Source organism: Arabidopsis thaliana (genome assembly GCF_000001735.4).
Source record: "Arabidopsis thaliana chromosome 1 sequence".
NCBI lineage: Eukaryota > Viridiplantae > Streptophyta > Magnoliopsida > Brassicales > Brassicaceae > Arabidopsis > Arabidopsis thaliana.
In genome coordinates, this window is record NC_003070.9 from 16262799 (window position 1) to 16285673 (window position 22875).

At 35.6% G+C, this 22875-nt stretch overlaps 4 protein-coding genes and 3 pseudogenes across 17 annotated transcripts; 5 read left to right on the forward strand and 2 right to left on the reverse strand.

Annotated features, from left to right (window-relative positions):
- The first annotated feature begins 1006 nt into the window (after nt 1–1006).
- On the forward strand, nt 1007–2147 carry RAP2.6 (uncharacterized protein). The gene is made up of 2 exons (NM_103468.4): nt 1007–1323; nt 1420–2147. The coding sequence occupies exons 1-2, from the start codon at nt 1191–1193 to the stop codon at nt 1863–1865; spliced, it is 579 nt and encodes a 192-aa protein (NP_175008.1). The 5' UTR covers nt 1007–1190; the 3' UTR covers nt 1866–2147.
- Nucleotides 2148–3754: 1607 nt separating this feature from the next.
- On the forward strand, nt 3755–6147 carry RP1 (ribosomal protein 1). 9 transcript variants are annotated; one of them, NM_001198223.1, is made up of 7 exons: nt 3843–3992; nt 4178–4278; nt 4465–4575; nt 4668–4972; nt 5061–5470; nt 5575–5882; nt 5947–6067. In NM_001198223.1, exons 2-6 carry the CDS (start codon nt 4194–4196, stop codon nt 5831–5833), a joined length of 1170 nt encoding a protein of 389 aa, NP_001185152.1. In that variant the 5' UTR covers nt 3843–3992; nt 4178–4193; the 3' UTR covers nt 5834–5882; nt 5947–6067. The 9 variants fall into 9 exon arrangements, with proteins under 9 accessions (NP_175009.1, NP_001185152.1, NP_001185150.1 ...); NM_001198221.1 differs by having other exon boundaries at nt 4181–4278; NM_001198222.1 differs by having other exon boundaries at nt 4184–4278.
- Nucleotides 6148–6276: 129 nt separating this feature from the next.
- Nucleotides 6277–7715, forward strand: AT1G43171 (B3 domain protein). Its single transcript, NM_001123957.1, has one exon. The coding sequence runs from the start codon at nt 7191–7193 to the stop codon at nt 7527–7529; it is 339 nt and encodes a 112-aa protein (NP_001117429.1). The 5' UTR covers nt 6277–7190; the 3' UTR covers nt 7530–7715.
- A 687-nt stretch (nt 7716–8402) lies between these two features.
- AT1G43180 lies at nt 8403–10000 on the reverse strand (annotated as a pseudogene). Its single transcript has one exon.
- Nucleotides 10001–12309: 2309 nt separating this feature from the next.
- On the reverse strand, nt 12310–15944 carry PTB3 (polypyrimidine tract-binding protein 3). 3 transcript variants are annotated; one of them, NM_103470.5, is made up of 15 exons: nt 15705–15944; nt 15331–15395; nt 15169–15240; nt 14997–15073; nt 14844–14925; nt 14530–14653; nt 14276–14340; nt 14118–14167; nt 13965–14006; nt 13836–13887; nt 13731–13752; nt 13632–13645; nt 13366–13473; nt 13137–13280; nt 12310–13023 (listed from the first exon to the last, which is right to left on the reverse strand). In NM_103470.5, exons 2-15 carry the CDS (start codon nt 15385–15387, stop codon nt 12634–12636), a joined length of 1299 nt encoding a protein of 432 aa, NP_175010.2. In that variant the 5' UTR covers nt 15388–15395; nt 15705–15944; the 3' UTR covers nt 12310–12633. The 3 variants fall into 3 exon arrangements, with proteins under 3 accessions (NP_175010.2, NP_001077673.1, NP_001077672.1); NM_001084204.1 differs by having other exon boundaries at nt 12312–13023; nt 14844–14919; nt 15705–15824; NM_001084203.1 differs by having other exon boundaries at nt 12456–13023; nt 15657–15815.
- A 627-nt stretch (nt 15945–16571) lies between these two features.
- On the forward strand, nt 16572–17084 carry AT1G43195 (annotated as a pseudogene; the record flags this gene model as incomplete). Its single annotated transcript has 1 exon — nt 16572–17084.
- Nucleotides 17085–19333: 2249 nt separating this feature from the next.
- Nucleotides 19334–22648, forward strand: AT1G43200 (annotated as a pseudogene; the record flags this gene model as incomplete). Its single annotated transcript has 1 exon — nt 19334–22648.
- Nucleotides 22649–22875: the final 227 nt, after the last annotated feature.

Here is a 22875-nt window from a genome sequence, read left to right on the forward strand (position 1 = left end):
TAAGGTCTAGTTATTTCACATAAAAACTAAGTTGTCCAACTACTAACGCAATTGACAACCACAACCAACACCAATATTAAGTATGATTACCGACCAAATTTGAATTTTATAAACATATAGAATTTTTTTTGCCAACTCATAATCATATTTTTATATGTATTTTAATATAAGGTGAATGATTATCTTTTGTTTCATGTCATATTGGGCATAACAAAACTAGTACAACAAAGTTGTGTGAACCACTCCTTTTATATAGTTTTGTTGTTGTCTTTTCTTCCAAGGAAGATTACTAGACTTAGACAAGTGGATTATATATATATATATATATATATATATATATATATATATATATATATTAACTAATCTTTCAACACTTGTGGATTGATAATTATTCATACTTTTAATAAAAATTCCATAGTTCAATGAATCTGTAACAAAACCAAGAAGTGACGTGATATACTTTTGGAACTATAATCATATTGTGAGCTCAATGGATAAGAATTGATTGTAGTAAATGATGTCGGCAGTTACAAGTGTAGTTAGATATATGCAATAACTCAAATCGGACATGAACTCATTTTAACTTATCTAAAGAGACCACCGACGAATCATTTTGGGTTCACAAAATTGTACTTCGATTTCTAAGCCTGAATGTGAACGCACGTTTTTGAATATTTCAACACGTGTTTCATATTTCATTACATGCATTATAACATAAATATTACATCTTTGAGTCTTTAACTAGTTGACCAACAAAAAAAAAAACTTTAACTAAGTCTAGCTAGTTTTGTTACTACATATATAAAAACAAAACCGAAATAAATATTTAAAATTTATAATATATTTGTGTGGCTAAATCAATCAACGTGTCATGAAGGTCTAATTCAAGTTGGTAAGGAAATCTTTTGTTTATGTCCATTTCCCACGTGTCACTATTTGTATGACGGCTAGAGAAAGACATGTTGAATTAACTAGTGACTCCGGATTATATAAGCAAGCATCTACTAAAAAGATAGGAACAACACAATTTGATTACACTGAGCAACACAAAACTGGCGAACCAACGTGACTCTAACGAAGAAACCGGCAATGGCCAGTATCACTACAATGCCGAAGAAATAACAAGAATCATAAACGAGCCAGAATATTATCCCCCGGGTTACAACTTGTCTACCACCGCAATTTCAAACATGGTGTCTATGCTGACTAATGTTGTCTCTGGTGAGACCGAACCCTCGGCATCTGCGACATGGACGATGGGTCATAAGAGAGAAAGAGAAGAGTTTTCTTTGCCTCCTCAACCATTGATTACCGGTTCAGCTGGTATGCATGTTTTTCTAAATCGAATTTTTTTTTGTTGAGAACACTATACTAACCAATAAAACATTCTTTAACCAAAAACAAAAATCAATAAAACAGTGACTAAAGAATGTGAAAGCTCAATGTCCTTGGAGAGGCCAAAAAAATATAGAGGAGTAAGGCAACGACCATGGGGAAAATGGGCGGCGGAGATTCGAGACCCACACAAGGCGACACGTGTATGGCTTGGGACATTCGAGACAGCCGAGGCCGCCGCAAGAGCCTATGATGCGGCAGCACTTCGCTTTAGAGGAAGCAAAGCAAAGCTTAATTTCCCCGAAAATGTTGGAACTCAGACGATTCAACGAAATTCTCATTTCTTGCAAAACTCTATGCAACCTTCTCTGACATACATCGATCAATGTCCAACTCTATTATCTTACTCTCGATGTATGGAGCAACAACAACCATTAGTAGGCATGTTGCAGCCAACAGAAGAGGAAAATCACTTTTTCGAAAAACCATGGACCGAATATGATCAATACAATTACTCCTCTTTTGGTTAACTAACATATTGTCAACGCTTTGTATTTCTACTTATTCGATCTACCAATTTTTTCTCTCCCAATACAACTTCAGTCTGATTATTGCCTTCTTAGATATGTCTTCGAATGTTATGACTATACATGGGTGTATATAAAATTTGTGATCAAAGTCTTGTAATTAGCGTGTGATTCTACATCTTTTTCATTAGAAAAATTGGGTTTTCAAAATTACTAACTCACGTGATCGCAACACATGAGTATAACATAAGATGTCGTCACTAACCAAATATAATTTTGTTAATATATTTAAAGATAGAATCAGAAAATTTCTTAAAAAAAGAAGTATATACAATAAATAAGAAATTATTTTGTTTATATATTCAAACTCTTTTTATTAATATATTAAACTATTAACCTCTTTCTATTAATTTTGTTGTTCTTAATATATTAAAAAAAAGAAGTTAAAATTCTTTATTGTATCGGAAATAAGAAAATGAAATTTGTTAACAAACTATTAAACTAATTTTGTTATTTTGTTGTTGTTAATATATACTCCAAATTGAATTAGTTAATAAGTAAAAGGCTTTAGAAATCTTTTCCAAATTGTCAAGATAAATGAACTGTAATCTTCAGAATAGAGAATAGTGGCTTACAAAGAGCTCTCAAAAAAGTTGCAAAAAAAAAAAACGTAAAAATAAAAATTAGGTCTCTATGGGTTTTATACCCAGTTAAATAAAATAAGTTATGAAACTGGATAAAAAAAATCTAATCGTAGCATCAAGAACTGGACTGATAGATCTAGTAGGTGGACCGCTTGACCCCAAGGTGTTTGAAAAACAATCTTCGACGTCGTGACACTTAGTTAATCGATCCACTCTTTGGGATCAATCAATCCCATCCCTTCTAGAAATCTGGTGCTCGACGATTAAAACCCGCTCTTTGTGAATTTGGCACTTAGATGGGTGAAGGTTGGACCGCTCGGTCCCTTATAACCTCTCAACCACAAAGGTTCAGTCTTATCGCATGAAATCAATTAGTAAACTACAATTCATCCTAACAAAAAGAAAGCTATAGTAGTCCATATATTATGTAGTTTTTGCTTATGAGTGCACATAATGATGATAACACAATAAAACATGGGGTTTCATACATGAGCGGAGTAAGAGGTGTTGTACTAGACTAAAGATTAGTTTAGCGATTTAGAATTAGCAAATAGTGTTAAAAATGACACAAAGAAAAATTTTGAATGTATAATCTAATACATGATTCTCAAGCCTCTAAATGAGAAATATTAAATCTAGATTAAGTTTAAATATATAAAATTTAGCTTAAATCTAAATTTCAAAATGATAGGAACTACTATAAAATCATATAGTAACAAGATACAAAAAAACATCCATGTGTTACCTTAAGTTATATTTATTCCCTTTAGTAACCAACAAATTTTAACTTTCTTTCACGACAAAACTTTTGCCGTCTACAATTCACACACACTTCCAACTTTGAAGCTTACATACAATACGGTGGCAGCAGTAACACACACCATTATACTACAAACATCGATAAATTTTTATCAATAACCATATCGATCATTTGACAAAACCACCCACGGAGTAACCATATCATTATAAGTAAACATAATGAAATTTTTGCTTCAAGTGAACTGTGAACATGTGAGTGTGTTATCGGATTTAGCTGTTGTCTTTTCTTTTTATACGAAACAAAAAATAAATAAAACCTTTATCAAATTTGTACAAACCTCTGGGCTTTATTTAGGCCCAATAACAAAATTCGGCCCATATTTGAGAATTCACAAAACCTAGATACTCTTACTATAAATTGGAACATCATTGATCTAATACAATTAATTACTGTGTTAATATTATTTATACTCAATCTGAAATGTCTTTTTTTAGCTGTCCACCAGTTTCCAATCTTTGAAATACGAAACAAAAAATAAATAAAAGTATAAAACCTTTATCTAATTTGTAAAAACATTTGTTGGGCTTTAGGCCCAAAACAAAAGTCGGCCCATATTTGAGTGTTCACAAAACCTAGATACTCTTACTATAAATTCAAACTAGGGTTTTAAAGCTCATTTCTCTCTTGCAGTCCTCATCGTTGGAGCTTAGAAGCCGTCGGCACAAGGTTCGTCTTTCTCTCATCCCTTTCCTCTTCCTTTGCGTGAATTCACCAGAAAATGTATATCTACCTTAGCGAGTCTGTCTAGTTTAGCGAATCTAGGATAATCTCCGGAAGACACTTTTGAATCATCACTGTTTTTGATCTCTGTTTCTTTCTCTAATTGTGTTGTTGTATTACTGTTGATGTAGAAGAAGAAGAAGAAGAATGTCTCACAGGAAGTTTGAGCACCCAAGACATGGTTCTCTTGGTTTCCTTCCAAGGAAGAGAGCTAACCGTCACAGAGGAAAGGGTGAGTCTTTTTATCAAATGTAGATTCCTTGTTAGTGAAATGATTACTAGGGTTTTCATAAAGCTTCTCTCTTTTTGCTCACTCACAAATATTGAATTCTTAAGTAGTGAATGAAATGGTTGATTTGATTCAAAAGGTTGTTCTTTTATTGTTTGTTTTGCTTATACGTTGTTGTTGGTTTATCAGTGAAGGCGTTCCCTAAGGATGACCAAACCAAGCCTTGCAAGTTCACAGCTTTCATGGGTTACAAAGCTGGTATGACTCACATTGTCAGAGAAGTGGAGAAACCTGGATCCAGTAAGTGAACTTGTGTTTTTTTCATTCTGATTTGTTTTGTGGAGGTTTTTGCGATTTAAAGTCGTCAACTTTGTGTTTTTATTGTTGTGTAGAGCTTCACAAGAAGGAGACATGTGAGGCTGTTACCATCATTGAGACACCTGCTATGGTGGTTGTTGGAGTTGTTGCCTATGTGAAGACTCCTAGAGGTTTGAGGTCTTTGAACACTGTCTGGGCACAGCATTTGAGTGAGGAGGTCAGGAGAAGGTTCTACAAGAACTGGGCTAAGTCTAAGAAGAAGGCTTTCACTGGGTACGCTAAGCAGTATGACAGTGAGGATGGCAAGAAGGGTATTCAGGCTCAGCTTGAGAAGATGAAGAAGTACGCTACTGTCATCCGTGTTTTGGCTCACACTCAGGTAAGTTTGCTTATTGAATGGAAGTGTATATCATAAACTCTTCTGCACTACGTTCTTACTGACAATTCTATGTGACCTCTAATTACAGATCAGGAAGATGAAGGGATTGAAGCAGAAGAAGGCTCACATGATGGAGATCCAGATCAATGGTGGTACCATTGCCCAGAAGGTTGACTTTGCCTACAGTTTCTTTGAGAAGCAGATCCCAATTGAAGCTGTCTTCCAGAAGGATGAAATGATTGATATCATTGGTGTGACCAAGGGTAAGGGTTATGAAGGTGTTGTTACTCGTTGGGGTGTTACCCGTCTTCCTCGTAAGACTCACAGAGGTCTGCGTAAGGTTGCTTGTATTGGTGCGTGGCATCCTGCTAGAGTGTCCTACACTGTTGCTAGGGCTGGTCAGAACGGTTACCATCACCGTACTGAGCTTAACAAGAAGATTTACAGGTTGGGTAAGGTTGGTACTGAGGCACACACAGCCATGACTGAATATGACAGGTCAGTAGAAATTTCTCTGTTTCGTTTCTTTTCTCCTGTCTGGTCATGATTACTTCTGTGGTTTATCTGAGTCTGATGATAATGTTTTGTGTATGATGATATAGGACTGAGAAGGATGTGACTCCAATGGGAGGCTTCCCACACTACGGTATTGTGAAGGATGACTACTTGATGATTAAGGGGTGCTGTGTTGGTCCCAAGAAGAGAGTTGTAACTCTCAGACAGTCACTTCTCACTCAGACTTCCCGTCTTGCCTTGGAGGAGATCAAACTCAAGTTTATTGACACCGCCTCCATTTTTGGACATGGTCGCTTCCAGACCTCCCTTGAGAAGATGAGGTTTTACAACCGTGTCACGAAGTAAGAGTTGTTTTATCACAATTCTTCTTAGAAAGTTTCATGTTTGGTTATCTGTTGCTACTTATCTCAGAGATGTTATCCTTTAAACAATGTTATGGAGTTTTCTTTTGCTTTTAGTTTGTTACTTTTTTGGAAGTTAAAACGATTTGCTTCTCAAGTTTTGAGACTTTGATGTGTTCTTTATCATTTATGAAAAACCAACCTGGAGCATAAAAAACAACAAAGAATCTGTCTTTGGTGGTGATATTGAAACTGCCTTTAATGCATTTCGAATTATCATTTGAAAATTGATACAAAACCACAATTGTTACATTGGTGCTTCCAAGCTTATCAATCTTCCCTATGATGAAACAAGCATGCCCACTTCCACAACTTAAATCACATCTGCTGACACCAATAGGCAGTATCATATCATAAATCTATATGTCATTCACTCTAGGGCCTTATGAGTGAACTTCCAATAGAATTGTGGTTGGATCCTTCAGCACAAAAGTAGCCAATATGATTAACTCCACAGAAAGGAACCAAATGATGCAAACCATATAATCAAGATGTACGAAGGTGCAAAAACAAGTATTGGTATTGTACCCAACAGTGGTAACTCTAGACCTATGTGTGATGGATGTAGAAGCCGTTGTGTGGACACTTTGGTAGTCAAGACGTCTAGGAAAAACTATTACTATCATGTGTTTCTTCGATATATATTATCCATGGTAGGACTTCTCCAATGGAAAGATAGTCTGAAGCAGCGACGGTTAAAGGTGTATATGAACAAATTAGTTTGTATTTCTAAACTTCGAGATTTCTAATGTATCTGAATTGTCCCTATCGCTATAGCAAGTAGTGTTGAATTTAAACTTCGGTTTTAAATTAAGAAAACATTTATGGTGGCTTCTAAGGAATTAGAGCTAAATCCATAATTTACATAGAACTTTGAATGAAACTAAGAGATTTTGCATGGCCAGTAGTACAACCTCCAAGGATCTGATGGTAGTTACCTCTTGAAAGGAACTTCTACTCTTTTTCTGCCATATGACTGCGAAATGTATCAATGTTCTTTTCTGAAGTTAAGAAAATCTCAGCTTCATTTTGATGCCTTGAATCAATAACTTTCTTTCCAAGTTACAATGCTCTCTTCCCATTTTCCGTTTCGGGAGTATTAAGGAAATTATTAAACAATCTCCTTTTTTCCGATAAGAAAAATTTCTATTTTGTTAACGGAAGAGTTGGAGTCCTTTTCTCTTGTATTTTCCTTTCTTCTTAGGTTAAGTCTCCTATAAATATGTTTACATCTAAGAACACGAGATATAAACAAATTTTCTTTCAAAAGATCTAGGGTTAAAATTTTAGCAAGATGAATTATGCTAGATGAACTAGACGGGGCTATGATCATATCAAAGACTCTAACAAAGACTGACATTGTTGGTAATGTGGCATTACCAAAAGCACAAGTGATGTCTGTCCTCACAAGGATGAATGGTGTCACAGATGAGGGTTTGGACAACGGTTTTGAAGTGCAAGTCCACGACATAATGGAAGACGATCTATACACAGTTACCCTGAAAAGAATTGACGACATGAAGTATTATTTCGGGACTGGTTGGAGTACTATGAAGCATTCATTAGATCTCGTAGAAGGCGATGTTCTGAAGCTCTATTGGGATCAGTTTGAAAACAAATTCATTGTTCTCAATTTTTAGCATAAGACTATGGGAACAATGATTCCTGTGTAGCTTGCTTACATCTATCTCCCTTTCCGCTTTCCTATATTTAATCGCTTTAGTTACTTATTCTAGTTTAAGTGTTCGTTTTTTCTTCTTTCTATTGCCCTAATTTTTGTTGTAGTTTTATTTTAACTAATTTAATTGGAATGCCTTGAATTTCAAGAAAGCATGCATACATGTTTTTTTTTCTTTTTTTCTTTTGCTTGTGTTGTCTCTTACTATTCCTATAACTAAAAGTAACATAGAACCGAGCTAATATATCACAATCTCAAAGACAACGCAAATACTAGTCGGATAAGAAAAACAGTAAGCACCAGTATTGGTCTGAGAAGTCAAAAGCCTTGTATCATCTTCTCCTAAGAGTATAAAACCGTTATTAAGATTGACACCTTTCTTCGTTGATCACATTCTACGAGCGATCATGGAAGCACCAGTATTGGTCTGAGAAGGAAACTAAATGTGACTGATCGGGTGGTTCTACACATGTGACGACTCTTGTGTATAGGGAATTACAATTACCATAAGTATTCATTCCTAGGGTAACTTTTAATGCGTGCGTTGGGCATGACGTCTATACATGAAACATACCAATGCAAGTACACTTGCTTTATGGGAAAGAATGTTGAAATCAATGATTTGAGGTCTTGAGACGACGAAGAAACTTGTGGTGGTTCAATGGATAGTACTTTTTGATTCGGATAGGGCAGAGGAAAGGTTTTGCTTATAACCTAATGTGTTTCCATTTTACTTGAGAGAATCTAAAACTGAAACAAAGAACGTCTTATTTAGGAGACTACACCGATATCAAACTTTTATGTTTTCAACCCTGAAAGGGGGAAATCTTTAACAAGATCATATACACCTGTAACACCCAAATTCTTAAAGTTCACAGTTCTCAAAAACAACACAAGGCACATGTTGAACCTTGTAGTAATCTTCACCACCAGAGATCAGCTTGTCCTTAGATGCCTTTGTCATGTCCTCAATCTCTAATTCTTGTAGATTTTTCAGGAATCTCGTTCCTTCGGGAACTGACTTCAGTTTGTTACAACACTTTAACTCCATCGAGACAAGACGCATCATGGCACCGTCTTCTACAGTCCACTCCTCTAGATTCTCAAGCTGTGACAATGTCAAAGAATGCAGTTGAGTAAAACCACTTTTGGAACAACAAAGCTTACTACCTACAAATGATCCTTCAAACAGTTGGAGAATCTTCAAGTTTGGAAGCTTCTCGAGAACCACAAAAGGGTCATCCACTAATCCGCATTGCCACAAACGTAGAGCACCAAGATCAGAGGAGAAACTCTGTTCTCCTGGGAGTTTTTCTAGTTTAAGGAACAGTTCCAGTTCACAGAGATTAGTAAATGCAGAGACCAACTGTGTTACATCTACTGGTGGAAGCATAGGTTCGCATGGAACGTTTATTGTCAAGCCACGGAGACGTTTCAAGACTTTGCTTAGAGAAGACACCACCTCGAAGTCTGTGTTCTGCGAAGAAAGATTGATAGACAATCCTCTAAGACTTGTCATTGCTAAAAGATCCCTTGGATTGCACTTTCCAACAGGAAAATCCCAGAGTTGCTGCAAGTTTCTTAGAGTACTCAAGTCCAGCTTTGTTTTGGGATCAAGATCTGAAGGCATACACAAATGTTTCAGCCGGTGCAGCTTCCATAACACGTTTGGAATATACAGTTGCCCCTTCACGAACAAGTCTAAAGTAATCATCATCAACTTTAAGTTTCCAATAGATGATGTAAGTTCCTTCACGTTTGTCAATCTCACGCTCAGGTTCCTCAAATGGATGAGATCTCCTACATCGTCTGGCAACTTCCCTCCCTCGATTTGCACTCCCTCGAGATCTAGAACTCGAAGAAGTTTCATCTTTCTGAAGGAAACCTTACCCAAAAGTGCCCATGAACTTCCTTGATTCTTTATAATATAGACAAGAGATCTAGATCGAGGATTTATGTAGTTCACCTGAGACAGTCTCTGATAACACACCTCCCTCATGAGTCATGCATACGGCATGTCATGACTTCCGAAGTTACAATGTCCCTCCTCCCAACCATAACCATGCTTCTCTTTACTAATTCCTCAAGATAATCTTGCCCGACATCTTCTACTGTCGTGCTAGCCTCTGTGTGTTTTACAGGCATAACCATTCCCTCTGCGATCCAGTAACTAACTAGTGTTCCCACATGAACCTCGTAGTCTTCAGGAACATTGCTTTAAATGGGGAGGCAAGTACTCGTAACTCAAGCACAAAACATCTGCAACTAGCATGTTCTTACTTCCATTGCTACTAACTCCATTTGAAACATATGATGTGATGTTCTCGTATACTCTTTGCCACTCGTTCCATGTACTTTTGGTTGCCAGAAGTCCTCCAAGAACTGTTATAGCTAGAGGTAAACCTCCACACCTTACAATCAAACACATTGGAAGTCAATCATCCATTAGAGGATTCAGTTTGGTGTATCAATCAGTTTTTTTCCTTGACAAATCTTCTCCTAATGATTTCAGCATGGAAACAACAGCCTAAACCATTTTCAGGTCTTCTTGAGGTGAGAATTCAGATGAGCGTTTTAATGCTCGTGCAACACTTTTTTACGGACTGCCAGTTCTACACAAAGCTTGAGTTTTTACACCTTTGAACTTCAAGATATTCAGAAAGTCACCCCATAGACTATGTACAAAGAGTCTGTAAGTCCAAAATAAATTTTTTGGTGGCATGTTTATTGGGTTTGATTTTGTGCTCATTTTGGAACAATAGTCAAAAAAAAAAAATAGTTTAATAATCTTGCAAGTTAGGTTGGCTATAAGGAGCTGAATAGTGAAACGATGAGATGTGATACTGCACTTGCTCATTATTTTTTAATGGCAAAACAACATAGAAAGTTATTTAAAAACAAATTATGTAACCTCTTTTTATTTGTCGGAAACTTTTCTTGCCAAACTAAGTATTCGTTCTAAGAATGAAAATTATATTTTGGTAAAATTAATGAACCGTGTTCAATAAAAATATTACGGGCTCACATTTTTAGAAATTTTTTGCAAAATAAGTACTAGGAGAAATAACATGGAATTGTAGGGGTGAATCCCCTTCGACCACAAATATTATATAACGATAGTTCTTTAACTCTTTCATGATATAAGAGTTCCTTTAGATGACTGGAATTTACTAGCACCAAACTTCTAATCATTATGCATCAAATCATTAAAGTCACTAGCAATAAACCACCAAGAATAATGTTTCTTGATTTTTTTACCCAATATCAGATATCATCAGTATACGCAGAACTTCATATACACCCATAGGATCAAAGTGTATAATTTCTAATTATTCCCCAAAATCTAATCAAATATACATACTAAACATTATTAATTTTCTTAAAACACAATTTTAATGGGATTACAAGACCCCTTAATTTTAAAGGGCTCAAAGTATCTAAAGAAAACAAATTAATAAGGAAACAATTACAAATGAGTAAATGGGAATTCTTAAGAAACAAAAGATGAGAAAAAGATGATAGATAACTTGTTAGGATGCAATTGGTTGTAAACAAAATATAAGAAACTAGACTAAATCAAATGTTTCTTCATATTTTTCTTCTTAGTGTTGAAAATTATAAAATCATTGATTCCACTAATTAATTAATAAAATTTAGAGAATGTTTTTTTGTTTTTACTATTTTGCTCAAGAATAAATAGAATAAAACTATCGTATATATATTTAACTTATTTTTTTTAAAGGGTATGCAGTAAAGGGTCGTCTGACGGCGAAGGATATGCCACCAATAGGCATTGAAGATTGTTAACAAGTAGACAGGAAAACCGAGACGAGACAGATTTGAGATGTTAGCAAGTCCGGTGGTTCCAGTTTAGCAGGAAAATCAGGCAGCAACACCGGAGAAAATCTCAGGCAAAGGGAAGCGAGAGGAGGAGAAAGCTTCCGACAAACCATCAAGAGAGAGAAATCTCACCGAAAACCGTTGGAAGAGCTTTAGTGACTGCTGGAAAGCTCGAGAGAGTTGAGACTGAACCGATTAGGAGGGAGGGACGCCGGAGAAGCTTCGCCGGCCAGGGAATGCTATTCTGAAATTCTTCAAGCGACGCCTCGTAAATTGTGACTGGGAGAAAACTAGGGCGAACGCAACTTGATTTCTATCTCCATTCTGAAATTCTTCAAGCGGCGTCTCGTAAGTCTATAGAAAAGTATCTAAGGTTGGTCTTGAGTATTTGAATCTCACTGGTTCACTCGACGAGAATACTTTGAACTAATTTCACCGACTTAGGATTCTTAGAGAATTTTTAGTCAACCTATTTTATTACATTAATTGTAAAAAAATTGTATTTTCAAAAGTTAGTTATTTATTAAAATTCTATACAATATAATATACTAAAACAACAGATCTACAGGAAAAAAAAATATAACTTAATTTTATGAGTTTGCGACAAGAATTTGTTTTTTTTCTTGTAGTATCTGATTTAACAAAAATTAGATATGATTATAGACAAATCATATCTCAAATATAGATACATGCATGCCATTCATATGCATATTGCAAGAAATATATGTGCATATCACATTACATTTATGCAGATATTACATGTGTGACATTAAATTTGGATCTCATTAAGACAATATATACAACTAAGAAAAACAATAAACTTGATTCATATAGAAGAACAATCTTTTATAATCTAGTAATCTGATATAATAAAAATTTATGAACAATAACTTGGAAGAAAATAAATGAGAATATATCTAAACATAATATAAATGAGAAAGGATACAAAATGAAGTTTCAGAAACACTATTATACAACCACCACTACAATTGTCTCTACCATTTTTTTTCTTATGTCTTTATTACCATTAAATGTTAAGCCCATGAAATCAAGACAAACAATTAAAACCAACACGTTAAAAAGAAAAAACAGAGAGAACAGAACAAAGAGCAGAGAGTTTTAAGTTAAAAGCAACATACATTCATTAATCCTCACCAAACCCTAATGTTATTAGAGGAAAGAGAGATAGAGAAAGAGAGAGAGAGAGAGAGAGGTCTTTCGTGATTTTAAATCGTCTGTAGCTGGGAGAAGGAGATTCTGATAATTGATCCGCCTAGAGAAGTCGCGTGCTTGCATACCAATGCTTCCGCAGCTTCCTCCTCGTTCTCAAACTGTACCAGAGCTTGCTTTTTCCCGTTCATCTCAAACACTTTTGTGTTCACTACTGCACCGTGTTCTTGGACATGGTTCATCACTTCCTCCTCTGTCACGTCTTGAGGAAGAGTCGATAAGTGAATCATCTTTGTAGGGGAGCAGCAATAGCGGTAATTCTTTGCAGCATTGCGGTTGAAGCGGTTCAGGTTAGAGTTTACATAATCATGAGAGTCTGTGCCTGGTGTTATATTTGGATGCTTTGAGAAGTTTACTTCTAACCGCTTACCAAACAGCATTGCTCCCTGCAAAAGAAACAAAACTTTGCATAAATTAACAATTCCATTTCACATCTTTGTAACTCGGAACTTGTCCCAAGTACAATCTCAAATGCACAAATAAAGGGACATGGACAAACCTTGAGGAAATGTACTGCAAGTTCAGCTTGGAAACCATCGCCCATTTGGACAAGGGCATGGTCAGGTTTGTTCCGAAGAAGCTTAATCCTTACAATGTTCCCGTAAAGAGAAAATAGATTGAATAGCTTATCTTCATCAATACTCTGAAACAAATGAATCTGGTAAGTTTGGAAAATATTGTAAGAAAAACTAAGTTATCAAAAGCAAAACGGGAAATGACCAACTTACATCTGCATTCAGGTTAGAGACAAGGACTGTACACCTATCATTTGTGCCGGTTATACCCGGAGGCAAGCCTCCTCCAAAGGCAGCTGCAATCGCTGATGTGTTTGCCATCTAGTTTTTAAGTAACAGCACAAGAATGAGATTAACTATGCACATAATCAAAACTGTTAACGAAAAAAGAAATTAAGAATGGACAAGGAGGTTAGATTCTGGCGATATCTTGACCGATCTTGACCAAAAAAGAGTTGCTAAAACTCTGTATTACCCACCTGAGGATATGCCACTGGAAAAAAGAAAAATATGGATTAGCAAAAGACAAAAGTGTAGAAGAACAATGCATAGAGTTACTATCATGTAAGGCAACATACCTCCTGTATCACCATAGCAAGGCTGCAAGAGAAGAAAATCAGAACATTAAGACGGTATAAAAGGGCACAAAAGTGTATGTAGTTAATTCGTAAAACAGGTCATACATGCGATGAACGGCCTTTTTGTTCTGCAGGCAGGTTTGGATTTGTATAATCCCTATTCAAAGGCAAAACAAATCAGCTTTATGAACACCAAGATAACATCAATTGTATAACCGCAGAGAAATGAAATACCTAGATCGATCATTGTTGTAATTTACTTGCAGCTCCTCAAGGCTGAAGATGAAAGAACAGGTCAATACTGACAACACTAGAGCACAAAAGTGTAGAAACTAACAATGTAACAATAAATGTCATAAACAACATATAAAAGCAAACATAGCATACTTTGAGAACTGGATATCCAACTGACAACACCCGTCATATATGTTACGACCCTGCCACAAAGAAGATGACAAATCTTATTTCAATTATTAGAAAAATAAGGCAGACCTAGAAACTTTTTTTGGTAAAATGTTTTTTAAAAAAGTCTTAAAGACAAGTACCTGTAGAGCAGTTCTAGCAGAGGCAGCACACTGTTGTACCTGATACTGTATAAGAGCTTGAAAACCTAAATAGTCAACAAACAAGCTTATAGTTAACAATCATCAAACTGTTAGATGGCAAATACAAAGTTTTAACAGCAATATTATTTTAAAGAGACCAATAACATGAAACAGACAAACTTTCAAATAATTCTCTAAGCTAAAACGAATAGAAGAGAGAGAGAGAGAGAGAAAAGAAATGCGGAGAAGCTGACCAGCAGACTTCTGGAAAGTGACGAGCTTCTCGACAAATCCATAGGGAGAAAAAACTTGATGCAGGACGTCAACAGTAATTGGATACAGCATGTGATGGATTGTGACTAAGAGAATACGGTTCGGCTGTACATCCACCATCCCACAGCAACCACCAGTTAGACAAAAGACGGAACGAAGATAGAAAGAAAAGAAAAGAATTGAATATAGAAGTGACGGTTAAGAACCACTACGAAATGTAAGTACCTCTATAACAAGACAATAACACAACTAGCACTGCTACTTATATAATCAAACGGCTAATAAAATTACAAACCTCATCTTCCCTTCCATGAATATTCTGCTCTATCGTTGTCAATTCTTGGTGAGAAGAGAATTGGACATACACATTCCTACCTCTACATCAAAGCAAAGGGTTAGCAAATAGAAGGCAAACAGAAAAAAAAAAGTACATTGATGGGTCACAAACCTTATAGTTGGCTGAACATTAGTAAAAAACTGAAGAGCACTAACTGCAGAAGAAACATCTTGCATTTGGAGAAGAGCCTTCACAAAGTACACAAGAAGCCTCATATAAGCCATAAGTTTCCTCAAAAGAAATAGAGAGACAGAACAAGAAAGTAGAGTTTTGTTTAAGAGACCTGATTCTTTGCCCTGAGCATCACAAGCTTAGTTATAACACCAAATGGTTGAAAAAGCTGAAGCAAATCATTCTGATAAACAAAGAAGAAACTGTTAAACTTAACACCAAAACATAAAAGGGTTAAACACAATCAAGAGAAGGTTTTATTTTTAATCTTTACTTCAGAAATCTCATGACCAACATTACGAACATGAACGACTTTGGAAGATTCCGCCATTACAAAACCTGAAACAAAGACAAACCCATTAAACTAAATTGACAGTAGGACACATCAATCAATCAATTTTTCCCGCTCACAGAATCAAAATCAACACTTTTTCAATTTCTAAATTCAAAAGAACTAGATTCAGAAGAAACAAAAAAAAAGATTTCCCTTGACACTAATCAAAACACAAACATCAATCAAACAACATTGGAAGAAATCGATGACAGGAATCGAATCAAGGGATAAAACATTTTATCTCCAAATCGCTAGGAAACAGATACTCAGAGACAGAGATGAAAACAGACAGAGAGACAGAGATTTTGGCTTGCCTGAGAGAAGACAAAGAGAGAGGAAAGAGAGAGAGAGAGAATCTGAGAGTGTAGATCGAAGGAAGGAAGGAAAGGAGCTTGAGATTTGAGAGGGTCTCTCGTCTATGTCTCGTCGTCAATGCTTTAACCCTATCTACTAATTTATCTTATACTATCGAGTTTTTTTCTCTCTTTTTCGTGCCTCTTGTCTCTTTTAGCCAAACCCTTTTTTCATTTTTTCAACTTTCGTTCACAATAACTATATAGGCTCTGATTGCAACATTGCATAATAGTATAACTTTTAGAATAAAATTTGTTGAATGAAAACTTGCAGAATAAAAAATTATAAAATACAATTATTTTTAAAGTATGTTGATTAGATACATTTTCCAGAATGACAGAATAAAATATATTAAGTTATATTTTTTTTATTATACTTAATAAAGAAAATAATGTTTTTAATCAATTTTAATAAAGTCTAAGTAATATTTGATGATAAAATATAAGATTATTAAAATTTATTAAAAAGTTGTGAAAATGTTTTCTTATATATATTATTAATGATATAATTTCTATGTTAACATTTATAATTGTTTTCTTTTATAATTGCTAATATTTAGTATGTGTAGAATATTAACAATTTATTATATAAATAAGCAATTATATAACTATTTTTTTGCATAATAAATTTTTAATTGTAATTTTAGGCGAAAATGCGAATTCTGAGTTTTTGCGTTTTCTAATGCAATTATGTAGATTTTCCTGATTGACAAATTTACTAAATAATCACATTGTGTCATTATGTCATTATGCGTGTCAGTACTTTAAGAAGGTTTTCTATTTTTTATTTAATTTTTAATTACTTTTATTTAACGTTATTTGTTTTAGATGAAAAATTCCGTGTTAGCTGTTGTAATGTGGATTGGACCGCACACAAGATTGATAGGAAATCAAAGCTGGTGCTATTGTATATTTGTTGATGGGAACCTCGTCACTTAGAGAAGCAAAAACCAGAAGGTATTGTCAAGGTGTAGTGCTAAAGATGATTACCAATCTATGGCAAAACAGATGAGCTCATTTGGGTAAATGCATTGATATTGGATCTCGGAGTCAAGACAATTCAGTTCGTTATCATGCATTGTGACAACCATGTTGCTTCCAATTCCGTGTGGCACGAACGTACCAAACACATCAAAGTGGATTGCCATCATATTGTCAGAAGGTTAAACTCGGGATCATCTATCATGTTTTATACTAAGAGTTCTAATTACCAGAGAGTCATCATGTGGTTTGCCTAGGTCGGTCTTTGCTTTCCTTGAATGTGATCTCGTAGTTGGGTCCTTGCGAGGGATTTCTCCCTCCAGAGATCGAATATACTTTTCGTTAGTAGGCTTTGATTGAATTTACTATGTTACGACCAAGCTGTGAACCTCCCATGATAAAGTCGACTCGTTTTGGTTGCGACAATTCTATGGTGTCTCTGCAAAGTTTAGGTAGTCGTAGGAGGTAATTTATGACTCTCCTTTTAAGAGTTGGGTCGTTGTGATGACTGATTTTGTCGATCTTCCCCATAAGTTTAGTTCCATGGAGACTAGGCCTATTCACTTCTTTAGGGCTAGGGAGGCGAGTTTTTTTGCTCTTTCTAGGGTTTGGCTTCATTCAACCAATGCCCAAGAGCATTCAACGGAACTTCTGATTAGGTGGTAGGAGACGTTTGTCAGGTTAGGCGTCAAAAGTTCATGTCAGTTGGTAGATCGTGATGTACCTCTATTTGTTTCCTTCATTTCGGATAGGATAGGTAATGCATTTAGTTTCAAGTATATTGATGTTTACAATGTATTATTAGAGTATTTTGCTTAAGTGTTATTGTAGAGCTAATAGACAATTATCTCTTCTAGGGGTTGCCTCTTTTTTAATTAGACCATCGTCATTCAAACTTCGTCCACTAGTCATGTCAATTCTCTCCTCGATCCTAGGTCTTCCTTGAAATCGTCGACCTTCACTTTGTCTCGATCTCAACTAGAGGTGACGTCGCATTGGGCTAATGGGCCTAAGTGATGCTGTTAAAGTCCCATTAAACATTTTCAACTCATGGATTTAATTATGCAAAGTCCCATTAAAGTCATTAATCTTATTTTTATAACTAATTTTTTAAGATAGTTAATGCCATATGGGCATTTGAAAATATTGGTTAAAATAAAACATTAACAAATGCTTATAGCGTTTTTTTACTCATCTATGTGTATTTACGATCTACAAATAAAATTTATTTGATAAAATTAGAATGAAAGTTTGTATTTTTCTTTAATAATGAATTAACATGAAAAACCAATCTAAATCAGAAAAAAATAAAGAATAGAACCTTTTGACCAAATTTATGTCCAAATTAATAAATAAAAATATTAAATGTATCTTTCCTTTTATGGAAAACTTATCACATACTTTTGAATATTGATTAAATAATATGGAAATGTATTAAAAATATATATGGAAATGTATTTATGTGTGTATATATATAAACACATAGACAATATCATTAAACTTAAATCTCAGTAAGTACAAGTATATTAGAAAAACAAAAGGTACATCAGTTCAAACGATGTTAGATTTTATACAGATTGTTGGTAATTTATACGAAGCACACAACAATTTGTTCATGAAAAAGAAACAAATCCACCAATGACTCAAATATTTCTTTCGATGATAAAGAAACTAGTTTTTGTTATTAAATTTTCTTCTTACTACATGATTTTTCTATTATATCCAAACTTCTTCTAATATCGACTCTAAATATTATTCTTTGATAGGTATCGAAACTTAACCAATGGCAACCAAAAATTCTCCACCTTTTATATTACTTTCATTGATGATGTTTGCTCTGATCTCTCTACCCATAATTTCAGGTAACATAATCATCTAATTATTGGTAATTCGTATATATTAAACACCAAATTTTTCTGAATCTTTTCAAACATTTCATGATTTTTACTACTACATTCTCAACCGGACTTTTATCCATTATGCCATCTTCTCCAAAAAAAAATTCTATTTTACCACCCCTATTTTTGGAATTTCGTTTTCATTTATTTTTAAATCGAAATTTGAGTACAATTACTAAATAACCTTATGTTTTCAGATTATTTACGGCATCCAACCGCAGATCCACGGGCTGAACCGGATCCAACCCATTCTAAATGGGTTTTCCCCAAAATTGAAATTTTTAACCTAAGTAAAATTTCAATTTCTCACTGTCGTCGACTCTGCTCCAAACGCGTTCCGTCTCTGGCGATTCCAAAACCCCAAAATCATCAAAACCTAACATCGTCTTTTTCTTTTCTCCGGCGACTGCACACAACCCCTTTCTTTCTCATTTCCGAGTAATTCACCGCCGTTTCCTAACCGAACGTCGCGACTCCACACAACCGTTTTAGTTCCGCCGTCAAAACCGAACGTCGCGACTCCACACATCTATTACAGTTCCGTTGCAGTTCCGTCGTCGTTCCAAACCGCCGACGTTCCAAATTGTAAGTGTAGAATAGGGCATTTAGTATAGAAATTGGAACGGTTTTTGATTTGAAACATTAGAATTGGTTTTTGTTGTGTTGATTTGAACGGTTTCCTTGATTGTTGAGTGGTTTTGCAAGGTAATCATGGGTCGTGTAAGGTTAGTCACTCCTAGTTCGAGTGAAAGTGAAGACAAGAGGGTCACGATCATCCGTGAAGCGGATATGAACCGTGAAGAAGTTGCAGCCGAGGAAAACAAATTTGAAGACGAAAACTGTGAACAAGAGCCTCCGGAAAACCTTAACGAACCGGAAGAAGAAAAGATTTCTGAGGTATATACAAATTTATGAAAATTTTGTGTGAATATTGATGTAGTGTTTAGGGACAACTAGAAAACAATGAGTACAAGTTAACAATGGTTATTTATGTAAATTGTGTTTGAATATTGAAAGTAGTGTATAGGGACAACTAGAAAACAATGAGTACAACTTAATAGTATTGGTTTGTTTGATTGGTGCATGCATGGATTTATACGTGATCAATCATACATTGATTTGTATTAGAAAATTGGATTTTGAGAAAAGTTTATAATGTTGGTCTGAGATAACGAAAAATATTCATTTTATGGTTGTGTATGAATTTTTAGGAAATTGATGATGATGAACCAATGCAGTCTCAGGGGATGGAAGAAAACCCTGAAGAAGAGGAAAAAGAAGGGGAAGAAGAAGAAGAATCTGAGGTAAATGGTTATTTATGTAAATTGTGTTTGAATATTGAAAATAGTGTATAGGGACAACTAGAAAACAATGAGTACAACTTAATAGTATTGGTTTGTTTGATTGGTGCATGCATGGATTTATACGTGATCAATCATACATTGATTTGCATTAGAAAATTGGATTCTGAGAAAAGTTTATAATGTTGGTCTGAGATAACGAGAAATATTAATTTTATGGTTGTGTATGAATTTTCAGGAAATTGATGATGATGAACCAATGCCATCTCACGGGATGGAAGAAAACCCTCAAGAAGAGGAAAAAGAAAGGGAATAAGAAAACCCTGAGGTAACATTAATTTCTGAAAATTTTGTTTGAATATCCATTGAAAGTAGTGTATAGGGACAACTAGAAAACACTTAGGACAACTTAATAGTATAGTTTCAACTTATGTGATTGGTGCATGGATTTATACGTTAACGTGATCATACATTGGTTTGTTTGATTGGTGCATGAATTTAATTGTATGATTGGTGCATGAATTTAATACGCATAGTTTCAATTCTGAGAAAAGTTGATAATGTTGTTATGAGATAACTAGTACAAGTAGTACAACAAAATATTAATTGTATGTTTGTGTATGAAATTTCAGGAACTTGATGATGAGGAACAACCAATGCAGCCAGAGAGGATGTTCTTTAGTACAAGCGAATACGTGAAGACGTGTAAGATAGGGACGAGATGCACTGTGCAACAGACAGTGAAGTATTTGGAGGAGTTTAAAGAAGATTTGCCATGGTTCAAGGCGCATCCACAGTTTAGGCATGTATTCCACATGCCTGAGGAGAAAAACCACATGACCCAAGGCTTGTTGATGCTTTTGCTTCGCACAGCACAGACATAGATGGATAGGGAGTGCTGGTTTGTGGTTAATGGAGTGCCTATTAGGTACTCCATTAAAGAGCATGCGTTGTTATGTGGTTTCGATTATCATGATTACTCGGAGGAGTTGCAGCCGAGTATGAAGATCGTGGATGCAGATTTGAAGTTTGCCAAAAAGATCTTTAAGAAGGTATCTGAGATTAAGATCGTTGATGTTGAGAAAAAGTTGGATGAAATGAAGAAATGTGGAGAAAAGAAGAAGACGGATAGGAAGAAGTTGGCTATCTTGCTTTTTTGTGCAAGGTGATCGCGGCCAAGTCAAAGGTTGATGGAAACATTGACAAATTCTTTCTGAAGATTGTTGATGATGTGCGTGCATGTGAGACATTCCCATGGGGTCGTTTCACATTTGATGGATGTATGGAAGGTATCAAGTCGGTAATGAAATCGATGAAAGGGAAAGCAAAATTGCAGACTTGTTTCTCCGGATTTATTCTTCCATTAGAGGTAACAATTTAGAGTAATATCCATTATAAGATGCATTAGTAGACTTAAAAATAATACTAATGTGACTTTTACTTTGAATGTGTAGATTTTGCCTTTTGAGGCTATTCCACATTTGGGACAAAAGTTTAGAGACCATGTAAGGTTCGAGAATGAGTGTCCGAGAATGTGTAAGGCCAAATTCTCTAGTAGTGTCATGAAAGGGTTCTCGTTGGAAGAGATAAACGAGGAGCTTGGAAGTGTAAAGGTACGAGTTGTCCCAGTTATCTCTAGAGTTGTCCCAGTTATCTATGAGCTAGAATATGATTATTTTTGATGTGTGAATTTGTATAGGTTATCTCTAGCATTTTGGAACCGGATTACGAGGAGAAAGATTTGTTGAGGCGGATTGTAGATGGTGATCATGTTGATGATGGGATAGGGTTTGTTGATCCGGTTGTCGATAGCTGGAGAAACCGTTTGATCAAAGAGAGGAAGAGAATCTTCTGGAAGGATATGTTTGAAGCGGATGTCCGGGCCCGAAGCGGCGACGAGCAAATGGAGGAAGAGAATGTTCTGAGACATGTTCCGGATGTTCCGGGCAGCAGTAGCTCTTGCTCTTTGAAGGAAGATATTGATGAAGGCTTTAAGAGAGTGATGGCGATGTTGGCGGAACACAATGAAAGGCTTGTAACCATTGAAAGGAGACAAGCCGGTGAGAGTGTGCCTCCATTTGAGAAGAAGGTCCATTCCGATGTGAATAAGGAGAAGGAAGATGGTGGTAAGAATGAGAAGAACGTGAATGTGGCTATTGAGACTGAGGCTAGTGTTGAGCCCGAGGCTAATGAGACCCATGATGTTGAGCCTGAGGCTGTTGAGACCGATGGTGTTGAGACCGATGGTGTTGAGATCGGTGGTGTTGAGACCCATGATGTTGAGACCGATGGTGTTGAGCCTGAGGGTTTTGTGCCCGAGTTTGTTGAGCCCGATGATCCGAGTTCTGCCATGGTTCTTTATGTTCCGGATGTTCCAATCGGTATGGTTTGTTTTGTCAATCTTTGATCTTTTTAATATATGATGTTTGTTGGTTATAAATGGTTGTCTTTTCTTTTGAAGGTGATGTTCAAGTTGAAAGGGAAACTGAAGCGGATAAAGGCGATGATGAGACGCCGAAGAAGGAAACGAAGAAGAAAGGGAGGAAGGGAAAGGGAAAGTGCAACGATAAGAAGAATGAGAAGAAGAAAAGAGACGAGGATCCTGAGGACGAGGATGAAGGTGGCAAAAAGAAACGTAAGATAAATCCATCGAGATTCCACACGCCACCTTATACCGCGGAGAGAATGAGAGGGACCAAGGGTCCGATTTACGTTTGGAGAAAAATGTATTGAAGACTTGTGTTTTTGTGGGAACGATTTACTTATGTATTTCGGATGTATTGAAGACTTGTGTTTTTGTTATTTAGGATGATTGATCATGTTGTTTTGGGATTTATGTTACTTATGTATTTACGATGGTTGATCTTGTTTTTATGGTATTTATGGTATTTAGGATGATGTTCAAAACAAAAGGTACACGTAGTTTATAGTGAGGTACAACTCAATTCCAAA